General features: G+C 54.6%; 1 protein-coding gene across 3 annotated transcripts in view; it reads left to right on the top strand.

Moving 5' to 3' along the window:
* The window catches only part of LOC121272645 (tyrosine-protein kinase receptor UFO), a 254,311-nt gene that overhangs the window by 37,085 nt on the left and 202,404 nt on the right, over positions 1-14,822 (top strand). For all 3 annotated transcript variants that reach the window (XM_041179342.1, XM_041179341.1, XM_041179340.1), the window contains exon 2: positions 14,190-14,385. In XM_041179342.1, the coding sequence (XP_041035276.1) occupies positions 14,190-14,385 (196 nt within the window). The remainder of the gene's footprint in view (positions 1-14,189; positions 14,386-14,822) is intronic.

Genomic DNA, 14,822 nt, shown 5'->3' with positions numbered 1-14,822 from the left:
CCCCACTCCCCCATCCCCCATCCCCCATCCCCACTCCCCCATCCCCCATCCCCACTCCCCCATCCCCACTCCCCCATCCCCCATCCCCCATCCCCCATCCCCACTCCCCCATCCCCACTCCCCCATCCCCCATCCCCCATCCCCCATCCCCACTCCCCCATCCCCACTCCCCCATCCCCCATCCCCACTCCCCCATCCCCCATCCCCACTCCCCCATCCCCACTCCCCCATCCCCCATCCCCCATCCCCACTCCCCCATCCCCCATCCCCCATCCCCACTCCCCCATCCCCACTCCCCCATCCCCCATCCCCACTCCCCCATCCCCACTCCCCCATCCCCCATCCCCACTCCCCCATCCCCACTCCCCCATCCCCCATCCCCACTCCCCCATCCCCACTCCCCCACTCCCCCATCCCCACTCCCCCATCCCCCATCCCCACTCCCCCATCCCCCATCCCCACTCCCCCATCCCCACTCCCCCATCCCCCATCCCCACTCCCCCATCCCCACTCCCCCATCCCCACTCCCCCATCCCCATCCCCCATCCCCCATCCCCCATCCCCACTCCCCCATCCCCACTCCCCCATCCCCCATCCCCCATCCCCCATCCCCACTCCCCCATCCCCCATCCCCACTCCCCCATCCCCACTCCCCCATCCCCCATCCCCACTCCCCCATCCCCACTCCCCCATCCCCCATCCCCACTCCCCCATCCCCACTCCCCCATCCCCCATCCCCACTCCCCCATCCCCCATCCCCACTCCCCCATCCCCACTCCCCATCCCCACTCCCCCATCCCCACTCCCCCATCCCCCATCCCCACTCCCCCATCCCACTCCCCCATCCCCCATCCCCACTCCCCCATCCCCACTCCCCCATCCCCCATCCCCACTCCCCCATCCCCACTCCCCCACTCCCCCATCCCCACTCCCCCATCCCCCATCCCCACTCCCCCATCCCCCATCCCCACTCCCCCATCCCCACTCCCCCATCCCCCATCCCCACTCCCCCATCCCCACTCCCCCATCCCCACTCCCCCATCCCCCATCCCCCATCCCCCATCCCCCATCCCCACTCCCCCATCCCCACTCCCCCATCCCCCATCCCCCATCCCCCATCCCCACTCCCCCATCCCCCATCCCCACTCCCCCATCCCCACTCCCCCATCCCCCATCCCCACTCCCCCATCCCCACTCCCCCATCCCCATCCCCACTCCCCCATCCCCACTCCCCCATCCCCCATCCCCACTCCCCCATCCCCCATCCCCACTCCCCCATCCCCACTCCCCCATCCCCACTCCCCCATCCCCACTCCCCCATCCCCCATCCCCACTCCCCCATCCCCACTCCCCATCCCCCATCCCCACTCCCCCATCCCCCATCCCCACTCCCCCATCCCCACTCCCCATCCCCCATCCCCACTCCCCCATCCCCCATCCCCACTCCCCCATCCCCCATCCCCACTCCCCCATCCCCCATCCCCACTCCCCACTCCCCACTCCCCCATCCCCCATCCCCACTCCCCCATCCCCACTCCCCCATCCCCCATCCCCACTCCCCCATCCCCCATCCCCACTCCCCCATCCCCCATCCCCCATCCCCCATCCCCCATCCCCCATCCCCACTCCCCCATCCCCACTCCCCCATCCCCCATCCCCCATCCCCACTCCCCCATCCCCCATCCCCACTCCCCCATCCCCCATCCCCCATCACCACTCCCCCATCCCCACTCCCCCATCCCCACTCCCCCATCCCCACTCCCCCATCCCCACTCCCCCATCCCCCATCCCCACTCCCCCATCCCCCATCCCCCATCCCCACTCCCCATCCCCACTCCCCCATCCCCCATCCCCACTCCCCCATCCCCCATCCCCACTCCCCCATCCCCACTCCCCCATCCCCCATCCCCACTCCCCCATCCCCACTCCCCACTCCCCCATCCCCCATCCCCACTCCCCCATCCCCACTCCCCCATCCCCCATCCCCCATCCCCACTCCCCCACTCCCCACTCCCCCATCCCCCATCCCCACTCCCCCATCCCCACTCCCCCATCCCCCATCCCCCATCCCCCATCCCCACTCCCCCATCCCCCATCCCCCATCCCCCATCCCCACTCCCCCATCCCCCATCCCCACTCCCCCATCCCCCATCCCCACTCCCCCATCCCCACTCCCCCATCCCCATCCCCACTCCCCCATCCCCATCCCCACTCCCCCATCCCCCATCCCCACTCCCCCATCCCCCATCCCCCATCCCCACTCCCCCATCCCCACTCCCCCATCCCCCATCCCCACTCCCCCATCCCCACTCCCCCATCCCCACTCCCCCATCCCATCCCCACTCCCCCATCCCCCATCCCCACTCCCCCATCCCCATCCCCACTCCCCCATCCCCCATCCCCACTCCCCCATCCCCACTCCCCCATCCCCACTCCCCCATCCCCACTCCCCCATCCCCCATCCCCACTCCCCCATCCCCACTCCCCCATCCCCCATCCCCACTCCCCCATCCCCACTCCCCATCCCCACTCCCCCATCCCCATCCCCCATCCCCACTCCCCCATCCCCCCATCCCCACTCCCCCATCCCACTCCCCCATCCCCACTCCCCCATCCCCATCCCCCATCCCCACTCCCCCATCCCCCATCCCCACTCCCCCATCCCCACTCCCCCCCATCCCCACTCCCCCATCCCCCATCCCCCATCCCCACTCCCCCATCCCCATCCCCACTCCCCCATCCCCACTCCCCCATCCCCACTCCCCCATCCCCACTCCCCCATCCCCATCCCCCATCCCCCATCCCCCATCCCCCATCCCCATCCCCACTCCCCATCCCCACTCCCCCATCCCCCATCCCCACTCCCCCATCCCCACTCCCCCATCCCCCATCCCCACTCCCCATCCCCACTCCCCCATCCCCACTCCCCCATCCCCATCCCCACTCCCCCATCCCCACTCCCCCATCCCCACTCCCCCATCCCCCATCCCCCATCCCCCATCCCCCATCCCCCATCCCCACTCCCCCATCCCCAATCCCCCATCCCCACTCCCCCATCCCCCATCCCCACTCCCCCATCCCCACTCCCCCATCCCCCATCCCCACTCCCCCATCCCCACTCCCCCATCCCCACTCCCCCATCCCCCATCCCCACTCCCCCATCCCCACTCCCCCCATCCCCCATCCCCACTCCCCCATCCCCACTCCCCCATCCCCACTCCCCCCATCCCCACTCCCCCATCCCCCATCCCCACTCCCCCATCCCCACTCCCCCATCCCCCATCCCCACTCCCCCATCCCCACTCCCCCATCCCCCATCCCCACTCCCCCATCCCCCATCCCCACTCCCCCATCCCCACTCCCCCATCCCCCATCCCCACTCCCCCCATCCCCACTCCCCCATCCCCACTCCCCCATCCCCACTCCCCCATCCCCCATCCCCCATCCCCCCATCCCCCATCCCCCATCCCCACTCCCCCATCCCCCATCCCCCATCCCCACTCCCCCATCCCCACTCCCCCATCCCCCATCCCCACTCCCCCATCCCCACTCCCCCATCCCCACTCCCCCATCCCCCATCCCCCATCCCCCATCCCCACTCCCCCATCCCCACTCCCCCATCCCCCATCCCCCATCCCCACTCCCCCATCCCCACTCCCCCATCCCCCATCCCCCATCCCCACTCCCCCATCCCCACTCCCCCATCCCCCATCCCCACTCCCCCATCCCCACTCCCCCATCCCCACTCCCCCATCCCCCATCCCCACTCCCCCATCCCCACTCCCCCATCCCCCATCCCCACTCCCCCATCCCCACTCCCCCATCCCCACTCCCCCATCCCCACTCCCCCATCCCCCATCCCCACTCCCCCATCCCCACTCCCCCATCCCCACTCCCCCATCCCCCATCCCCACACCCCCATCCCCACTCCCCCATCCCCCATCCCCCATCCCCACTCCCCCATCCCCACTCCCCCATCCCCCATCCCCACTCCCCCATCCCCCATCCCCACTCCCTCATCCCCACCCCACTCCCCACCTCCACTCAGCTCCCTACCCCACTCCCCAATGCACTGCCACCCTGGTCCTCCCTCCCCTCCACTCATTTCCCTCACGCCACCTTGCTCCCCATCCCTCATGCCAATCCTGCTTCCCATTCTCCATTCTTACCCCTGTGACATTCCCCACCCCACTACCAATCCCTTTCCAATCTGCTCCACCATCCACATCCCATTACCTTTCCCCTTTCCCTTATCCCATCCCCACCTAGGTCCCACTCCCCCATCCGCACTCTGCTACCTCCCCCATCCTTCCGGCACGCTGCTCCCTCTCCCCAATCTCTGTGCCCTTGTGCCTTTCTACTCTCACCCTCAACCTCGCCAAGCCCCTGCTCCAGGCAGCATCCTGTGCAGGCCCCTCAGCCTGGACCAGCATGTGGCACTTGCTGCCCCCACTGGCCTCAGTGTGGATGAGGAGTGGTATCAGAGGGAGAGCCCTCTTCACATCATGTGAGCTGGGGTGAGTGCTGGAGCACATCGCCTCCCAGAACATTCCTCAGCCACTTCAAATTGTAGGTACTTCAGCTAAATTACAGATCAGCATCTCTTTAATTTTGCAGTATTTTTAAATCCAGTTAAATTAAACTCATGACCATGTGTAGCCATCAAGGAGCTCATGACTGGCTGACGATTGCAGTTTCTGTACCTAATTAAATTTTATTTTAAGCAATGTCAGCTGTAATGGGTGATACTCTCACCTTTCAGGTTGCAATCTTTTGGATGAGGTTAAAATAAGTCCGCCCTCTCCAGCGGACAAAAATAATCCCATGGTATTATTACAAGAAAAGCAGTTAATTTTTCCCAGGGTTCAAGTCAATATTTATCCCTCAATCAACATCACAAAAACAAATTATATAATTACTATCTCATTGCTGTTTGGGATCTTGCTCTGCATAAATTGGCTGCCATGTTGCTTACAACATTCAGAATTACTCCATTGGCTGTAAAGTTCTTTGGGACATCTTGTGGTCAGGAAAGGTTCTATGGAAATGCAAGTCTTTCTTTGGTTTCTTTCTCTCCTCTGCTGTCCTCCTGAAGCTGCTAACTGGAACTGTGCCACATGTGACAGCACGTACATGCGACACATGTGACAGCACGTACATGCGACACATGTGACAGCACGTACATGCGACACATGTGACAGCACGTACATGCGACACGTGACAGCACGTACATGCGACACGTGACAGCACGTACATGCGACACATGTGACAGCACGTACATGCGACACATGTGACAGCACGTACATGCGACACATGTGACAGCACGTACATGCGACACATGTGACAGCACGTACATGCGACACATGTGACAGCACGTACATGCGACACATGTGACAGCATGTACATCCCCATGCTTCAGGTGTGGGCCCAGACAGTGAAAACTGACCAGATAATTGACCATAATACCTACAATAGGTGAACCTTATCCTGTTCCTATCTAACATTCCCATAAGGTCACTTAGCTCAGGGTCAGGGTGTCAGTGAACAACGCCTGCATGGAATGGAATCCCTGTCCCTCATTCCCACGGGACGGTGGGGCTGGAGGTGAAGGAGGAAATAAAGGGAAGGTCTGTGGTTGGAGAGCAGGAGAGGGAGAGCAGGAGAGGGAGAGCAGGAGGGCGAGAGCAGGAGGGCGAGAGCAGGAGGGCGAGAGCAGGAGAGGGAGAGCAGGAGAGGGAGAGCAGGAGAGGGAGAGCAGGAGAGGGAGAGCAGGAGAGGGAGAGCAGGAGGGCGAGAGCAGGAAAGGGAGAGCAGGAGGGCGAGAGCAGGAGGGCGAGAGCAGGGGAGGGCGAGAGCAGGGGAGGGCGAGAGCAGGGGAGGGCGAGAGCAGGGGAGGGCAAGAGCAGGGGAGGGCGAGAGCAGAAGCAGGAGGGTGAGAGCAGAGAGCAAGGGAGGGAGAGCAAGGGAGGGAGAGCAGGAGGGCGAGAGCAGGAAAGGGAGAGCAGGAGGGCGAGAGCAGGAGGGCGAGAGCAGGAGAGGGAGAGCAGGAGAGGGAGAGCAGGAGAGGGAGAGCAGGAGAGGGAGAACAGGAGAGGGAGAGCAGGAGAGGGAGAGCAGGAGAGGGAGAGCAGGAGAGGGAGAGAGCAGGAGAGGGAGAGAGCAGGGGAGGGAGAGAGCAGGGGAGGGCGAGAGCAGGGGAGGGCGAGAGCAGGGGAGGGCGAGAGCAGGGGAGGGCGAGAGCAGGGGAGGGCGAGAGCAGGGGAGGGCGAGAGCAGGGGAGGGCGAGAGCAGGGGAGGGCGGGAGGGCAAGAGCGGGAGAGGGCGAGGGCGGGAGGGCGAGAGCAGAAGCAGGAGGGTGAGAGCAGAAAGCAAGGGAGGGAGAGCAAGGGAGGGAGAGCAGGAGGGCGAGAGCAGGAAAGGGAGAGCAGGAGGGCGAGAGCAGGAGGGCGAGAGCAGGAGGGGGAGAGCAGGAGAGGGAGAACAGGAGAGGGAGAGCAGGAGAGGGAGAGCAGGAGAGGGAGAGCAGGAGAGGGAGAGCAGGAGAGGGCGAGAGCAGGGGAGGGCGAGAGCAGGGGAGGGCGAGAGCAGGGGAGGGCGAGAGCAGGGGAGGGCGAGAGCAGGGGAGGGCGAGAGCAGGGGAGGGCGAGAGCAGGGGAGGGCAGGAGGGCAAGAGCAGGAGAGGGCGAGGGCGGGAGGGCGAGAGCAGAGAGCAGGAGAGCAGAGAGCAGGAGGGTGAGAGCAGAGAGCAGGGGAGGGCGAGCAGGGGAGGGCGAGCAGGGGAGGGCGAGCAGGGGAGGGCGAGCAGGGGAGGGCGAGCAGGGGAGGGCGAGAGCAGGGGAGGGCGAGAGCAGGGGAGGGCGAGAGCAGGGGAGGGCAGGAGGGCAAGAGCAGGAGAGGGCGAGGGCGGGAGGGCGAGAGCAGAGAGCAGGAGAGCAGAGAGCAGGAGGGTGAGAGCAGAGAGCAGGGGAGGGCGAGCAGGGGAGGGCGAGCAGGGGAGGGCGAGTAGGGGAGGGCGAGAGCAGGGGAGGGTGAGTAGGAAAGGGCTGGAGGGCGAGAGCGGGAGAGGGTGAGAGCAGGGGAGTGGGGGAGAGGGGGAGAGTGAGCGTCTGTGGTTGGAGAGCAGAAGAGTGAGAGCAGATCACCAGCGTCTAACAGTTTATTCATGTCTGATTCATTCACTGCCACTTCTCTTCAGGAATGTTCATCTTGAAGTTCTGCTCTTGTCTTCTCTGTTTGTCTCTTTTGCTTTGTTCACCTTCACTGCTTTCTATTTCCCATCTTGTGATTGAAATGTTAACTCTGTTTCTCTATCGATGCTCCCTTACCTGCTGAGTTTTTCTAGCATTTTCTGTTTTTGAATTTTGCTTCACAGCCTAGCCCAGCAGCACTGTGACAAATCCACGTCACCCAGCCCGATACTCAGTGCAGGCTGCAGATCATATCTGGTGAAGGGTGGTAAGATTGAATTAATCATTTACATCAGGGGATAGAAAACAGAAAAATGCATGAAATGCTCAGCCGGTCAGGCAGCATTTGTGGAGAGAAACAGAGTTAACATTTCAGGCTGATAATGGGATCAAATGCTTTCTGTGTTGCCAAAACCCTGGGAAATGGAGGATGAGGGACTGAGGCTGGATGAATTTCTGGTCTATTTCTGGAGCTTTGGCAGTGTTTGCAGAGGGACTTTCCTCAGGGTGTTAAATGGCCACATAGCTGCATGAAGCGAACAATCAAAGAGTGTTATACCGCAGAAGTGAATCACTCTTCCACCCTCACAACTACAATAAAACTCTGGATTGACTGCCACAAGTGTCCAGAGTCAGCTGCAGTTTGCAAGGGGACTAATTTCTCAGAAAAACCCCAGTGTAAATGCTGTAATAGGAGCAGGCTGTTTTGATATTTCTCCATCTAGATACATCTGGACGCTATGCTTTCAATCTTCCCGTCATTTGTTGTTGACAAACTGGAAAGTACCGGTGCTGCAGTTCCCTGCCAGCGTCTTCTCACACAGCTGTCTCTTTTGTTGCACTTGTTACTTGTAGAGTTCTGCCTGTCGGTTTATCTTGCTAAGCTGTGGCCTCATGCTACAGCTACTCGAGCTCGGCTGTGCCAGTGTGGACTTGTTCTGCTGGATGCGGAGACACGTTTGTCTTGTCCAAACATCCCCGCTTGTTTGAAAGTCTTAGCGTGACGGAGCTCAGCTTGAGTGCTCAGCTCAGCAAACAAACAATTTTTTTAAAAATCGCATGTTTTACTGACAGACACTTGTTCGAAGGTCATGCAGAGGGAATCTTTCACCAACACGTTGTATGCTGGTATAAAGTTGTGGTTGTATTTTGTTAATGCCACGTGCTTAGCAAAGCTGAAATAGACCTGTTGGATTGGGTAAGGCCAAAGTCCCAGCAGATCCAGCTCTGGGTTGTCACAGGCCTCGGCCTTTGTCAATCTGACCAATGCACTTTTGTTGGTTCTGAACAGTAATGACAACTTTATGAATGCAGCTGATGATGTCAACCTGATTTAGTACAGAAGCTAAGGACCTCTGATACTAGTCACTATCAACAGACAAACCCTCCCCAAAGAACATGCACGTGTGGCGATATCAAATGAAAATGCAATTGAGGTTGATATGATTCCTCCTGTGGTTGAATGGTTCACAAGAGCATTCACTACCAAGGCTCATGAATGCAGCAGAGCACAACAGGATATTCCAAGTCCGAAGTTGTGAATTCCAGTCCAATCCCAGAAACTTGAGCATCTAATCCGGACTTGAGCTGTGTAATACTGAGAGGGTGCTGCACTGTCAGAGTGCAAATAGTAGTCAAGGCCCTGTCCACCTGTTGAGCTCAATGTCAAAAATCCTGAGGCAGTTTTGTTTCCAAGAAGAGAATGGGTGATCTTAAAACCTCACCAACACTAGCAGGATCAGATTAATCATCATTTATCTCACTTTCTGTTCTAGTATTCCTTGCTGATTGCCCACAAAACTGCAGTGATGGCAAGTGGAAATTGACATTTTCGACATTAAAGTTGGAGGGTGGGGGTGTTGATAATATGCGAGTCCTTTTTTTTGTGAGAGGCTCAGGCTGTCTGCCTCAGACCCTAGATGGATAACCCACTGGATTATCAGGGGAGCACATCTCCTGTTTGTTGGATCCTAATCTAAAGAAACCTGGAGGTTATCTCAAAACGTCAACCACTTGTTTATAAAGTCCAACATGGAAGATCCTGGGAGACAGGATTGTAACTGGGGAATCTGAAATGTTCATCCTTTTGTGGAGTGATTGGGTGATTACTGGGGAAAGCCATTGCCCCATGTAGAATATTCAATCGACATTTTGACTGATAAATCTCCAGCTGCTGATGCTAACAGACCAAAGTAAATACGATGTATTCACCAATGAGGCACCTAAATTGGGATTTGAAGCTCCTAGCTGAAAGGATAAATAGGGCTGCAGCAAGGATTTTAAACTAAGAAAGTGGAGGGACTATACAGGTAGAAATAACAGAGGGAGTGAGAGCAAAGGTTTAACTACAAAACATGATAAAGATTAATGGAAATGCAGCAAATACTGGTAGAGAAAAATTATAGTGAGTAATTAATAAAATATTATAAATGTGGGCGGAGTAATGAAAGCTGAGAGTATTTTAAATTGGCAGGGCATTTGCAATGGAACATGTTGAACAAAACACCATCAGGACAAAAGCACCCACAGGGACAGGGTGGGAACCATTACCCAAATAAAAACTCAATCCATGATTGCACTTCACAGAAGAAATTTAACAAGTGGGTTAGAAGTTCAATTTCAGCCATTTCAGAGATTTAGCTGAGCATGTTGGGAGCTAAATATTCCAACCTATATGATCTTTGGAAAGAATTGGGAAAGGAAAGGGAAAGGAATAGCAATTTTGCTAACACAAGGACGGCAGTGGAAAAAAGAGGAAATTGCAGATGTATCAGTCATAATGTTCCAAGCTCCTTTAATTCAAGAATTGTGTTGTTGGATTGGAAAACTGAAACAATCACTATTATTTAACTAGGGAGGCAAAGGGAAACTAGATAATTACAGACCTGATAGGCTAGTGACAGAGACAGAGGGACTGAGTGCTTGGACAAGTAGGAGTGATAATAGAGACTGAGGATGGAATTTCCCCATCCCCTTTCCACCGGATGTCACGGTGGGCATGGGCGGACAATATGGCGCGAAGGCCAAAAATCAGTTTCACACCGTCGTGAAACCAATTGCAATTGTCTGCTCTGCCCATCAATGGTAGGCCATGTTTCCCACCACTTCATTGGCAACTTCATTTCAATACATCTTCAACAATACATCAATCACTAGTGCAGTACATTCACAATATATATTCGTTTTTGCAGATGACACAAAGCTGGGTGGGAGGGTGAGCGGTGAGGAGGATGTAGAGATGATTCAGAGTGATTTGGACAAGCGGAGTGAGTGGGCAAATGCATGGCAGATGCAGTATAATGTGGATAAATGTGAGGTTATCCATTTTGGCAGCAAAAACAGGAAGGTAGATTATTATCTGAATGGCTATAAGTTGAGAGAGGGGAATGTACAACAAGACCCGGGTATCATCGTACACCAGTCGCTGAAGGTAAGCAAGCAGGTGCAGCAGGCGGTAAAGAAGGCAAATGGTATGTTGGCCTTCATAGCCAGAGGATTCGAGTACAGGAACAGAGATGTCTTGCTGCAATAGTACAGGGCCTTGGTGAGACCACACCTGGAATATTGTGTGAGTTTTGGTCTCCTTATCTGAGAAAGGATGTACTTGCTATAGAGGGAGTGCAGCGAAGGTTTACCCGACTGATTCCGGGGATGGCGGGACTGACATACGAGGAGAGATTGAGTCAGTTAGCATTATGTTCGCTGGAGTTCAGAAGAATGAGGGGGGATCGCATAGAAACCTATAAAATTCTAACAGGACTAGACAGCCTAGATGCAGGAAGGATGTTCCCGATGGTGGGGGAGTCCAGAACCAGGGGTCACAGACTAAGAATATGGGGTAGACCATTTAGGACTGAGATGAGGAGAAATTTCTTCACCCAGAGAGTGGTGAGTCTGTGGAATTCACTACCACAGAAAGTAGTTGAGGCCAAAATATTGTATGTTTTCAAGAAGGAGTTAGATATAGCTCTTGGGGTGAAAGGGATCAAAGGATATGGGGAGAAAGCAGGAGCAGGTTATTGAGTTGGATGATCAGCCTAATCCTGCTCCTAGTTTCTATGTATGCTTCTATGTATCATTGTAAGGCCTGCTCACTGGAATCATCACCCCACACTGGATCATTTGGGTATAATTGCACGCCGACATGTTTCACAACTGAACATAATTGACCTGCACCTGACAAGCTGCACTTCTGTCAGGACCTTGAGGCTTGTTTGCCTACCTTGCTCCATGCAGCCCTCACAGACATCAGCACCAGGCTCGGAGGCAGCACCACATCACTTTTAGGAAGGCTCACAAGCAGGTATGAGACCAGCCGTAAGGCTTTAGGGATAGGGCTTGCTTGGAGAAGGGGGAGAAGTGGCCTCAGGCAAGGGAAGAGGCTGTGGGGCGAGAGCGTTACTGGTGTCATGAAACTAATATCTTTTCATTATATTTTTATGGTTTATTGTAAGGTAGATTTATGGATGTGAGTGTAGATAGTTCTGTGTGTGATATAATTGAATTAGAGTCAGATAGACTGCAAGCTTGAAATTATCAAAAGAAGTTAGGGGTAAAAGGCATTTGAAATGTGAATGAGCAAACATAGATGAGGGCAGCATGTAGGGAATGAAGGAAGTTTGCATTTTTGGATATGTGAAGGGGTTGTTTAGGTTTCAAAAGGATGATAGGATATTTACATTCAACAAGATAAACAAGGCCAAGCAATCTGTTTATTTTTCCCAAAGGTACTGACCATCTTGGCAACATGAAAGATTTTTGTATTATGGGAAAAGTAAATTTCCAAAGACATATCGGACAATTGAATTTACAGATTAAAGAGATAGATACATATATAAAGAAAATGGAAGGCTATGTTGTGGGGCCATGTAAGACCTAAGACGATCATGTAAAACAGCATTGGGGAAGTCTCCAGCCACTTTATCTGAAACCTGTTGTGTGCAGTAGCTAAAGGTGAAGGAAAGCCTTTGGAATTCCACTGTCAAATGGGTGCTGCAGTAAACTTGCTGGCTTGCTATTTGGGAGCCAGGTTAATTTGGAATTTTGGGTTTTGTTACAGTAATGGGTAACCGTAGTCATATGTATGTGCTTTAAATCTTTTCTTTTGTTAGTAACTGTTTTAATTTCGTTTTTAAAATCTCTAAAAGTGTTAGTGGACTTTTTATTTCTGAATTCAGTGTGCAAATCCCCTCATAATAAATACAAATTGCAAAACTGTTGTGATAGTGTGGCCAAGATTCCCTTGTGCATTTGGTCTGACACACATCACCTGCCAGTCATAACACGGGGAAAGGGGGTTTCGCAGGATATGTGGGAACACATGTTGATCTGTGCATGTGGCCTCGAGGGTGAGGGCTGAGGAGGCAGTCTCCAGAGGAGGTGAAGCCAGATGGAGATGTGAGGGTGTGTGTGAGAGAGTGAATGGTGATATCCCTTGAACTGGCAGTGAGTGAGATGTCAGTGAATGTGTCCGAAGCTTTTGAGTGTGTGAGTTTAGAGTGATGAGATAGTTGCCTTACCCTGGCAGCACAGATGAGATCATTCATCCTCTTTCTGCACTGGATGGCAAACCTCTTGTGTGCAGCATTGGCACTGACCCCCTCTGCCACCATCTCCCAAGCCGGAGTGATGACACTGATGGACCACCTGCGGCCAGAGCGGGGGTACAGGACAACGCAGCGGGCTCCAGCATTGCCTAGAAGCCCTCCCAGGGATGCATCACTGAATTGGGGGGCCGCAGTCTTCTTGCCTTTTGGGGCTATGTCTTCTGTGCAGCAGTTCTGGGCTGGAAGGACTAAGAGGTGTGCATGCGGCTGCACTTTAAATATGGTGCCCGACGTGAGGAAGCGTGAAATGATGGTGTGGCGGGCGAATCGGAGGCTACCTGCCAGCAAAACGGCATATTTCCCGGGAATACATGATTAATGAGGTGGGATTGGGACAATACAGCACGTAAACCTGCCATTGTGGCCAATGGTAAAAGGTCATTTTTCCTGTCCGCTCCCACATGGTGCAAATCTGGGACATTTCTCCCCGAGCATGGGTTTGAGAAGGGTACGTTACATTGTACTAATCTAGTTGAATTTTCTGAGGAGTTTACTAGATTCAACTCAGCAAGGCTATTTCAACAGCACCCCCCAAACTCACAAGTTCCACCACCTAAAAAGACAAGGGCAGCAGGCAGATAACATTATAGAATGGTTGCAGTGTAGAAGCTCATTCGGCCTATTTTTTCTGTGCTGGTCCTATGCAAAAGCATTTCAGCTATACCCAGCCCCTCATCTTTTCCCTGTAGCCATTCAATTTTTTGCTCTTCTTATAATTATCCCATTTTCTTTGTAAAAGCACAATTAAATCTGCCTCCAGCACACTCAGTGCATTGCAGATCCTAACCACCTCCATATGGGTACAGAACCATCTCGGGGCACATGCCCATGCCAACATTGAGGGAAATGATGGCATTATGGTAATGTCAGTAATCCAGAGACCCAAGCTAATGCCCTTGGGATATGAGTTCAAGTCTCACCACGGTAGTTGGTACAGTTTAAAATCAATTAATAAAAAATACCCTGGAATTGAAAGCTAATCTCAGTAATGGTGACCATGAAACTATCATTGATTGTTGTAAAAACCTATTTGGTTCACTAATGACCTTTAGGAAAGGAAATCTGTCATCCTTACCTAGTCTGGCCTACGTGTGACTCCAGACTGCAATGACTCAGCAAGCCATTCAGTTCAAGGACAATTAGGGATGGGCGCCAGATGCCCACATCCCAAGAAAGAATAAAGAAAAAATGCAGATTGGCATTCCTGCATCATCACTGGGTCTCAATCTTGGAACTCCTTCCCCTAAGAACCTTCAACCCAGGGACTGCAGTCTTTCAGCGAAGCAGCCCAACACCACCTTCTCTAGGGCAGCTAAGGATGGGCAGTAAATGACAGCAATAGGCATATCTTGAAAATGAGTAACAAAATGGCTCTTGTTTGTCTTTCCCTTCTCAGATGTGCACTTCCTGCAGGACCCGGAGAGCATCACATACTCCCAAGGGAAGGCAGTAAAGTTACGCTGCTCAATTCAGGTGACGGGTGAACTCCCAGAAATAAATTGGCAGCAAGATGGGCTCCTGTACAGGGCAGATGTCAACCAAGTTCTGGTGCCTATGAGTGACAATGAGTGGCTGGCCGTCAGTGAACTAAGGTAATTGCAGCCAGGTAATAGGCAGCATGTTAACCATGTGAAGTTAACAGAGGCTCACCATTATGTCTCGTAGCTGGGCTAATCTAGAACTGTGGATGCATCTGCACCTCTTGGGTGTCACATTTTGGGCATCACAAATGGTCAAAGTGTGCACACTCAAGACTAACAACAGAAAGTAACTTGCGTTTATATAGCACCTTTAACATAGAAAAATACCTCCCGGTATTTCACAAATGGAAAATCCAAAACAAATGCACTGCAAACCAACGATTGAAATATTTGAAGATGACCAAAACCTGAATCGAGGAGAGGAGCTGGGTTTTAAGGAGCACCTTGAAGATGGAGAGGGAGGTGGGAGAGGGTTATGGAGAGAGCTCTAAAATTAGAGGCTGCAGTGGCTAAAGGCACAGCCACCAATGGTGAAGTGAAAGATGGGG

Source organism: Carcharodon carcharias, chromosome 34 (assembly GCF_017639515.1).
Source record: "Carcharodon carcharias isolate sCarCar2 chromosome 34, sCarCar2.pri, whole genome shotgun sequence".
NCBI classification, from domain to species: domain Eukaryota; kingdom Metazoa; phylum Chordata; class Chondrichthyes; order Lamniformes; family Lamnidae; genus Carcharodon; species Carcharodon carcharias.
The sequence above is the reverse complement of the archived record's forward strand: the minus strand, read 5'-3'. Positions and strand labels throughout refer to the sequence as shown.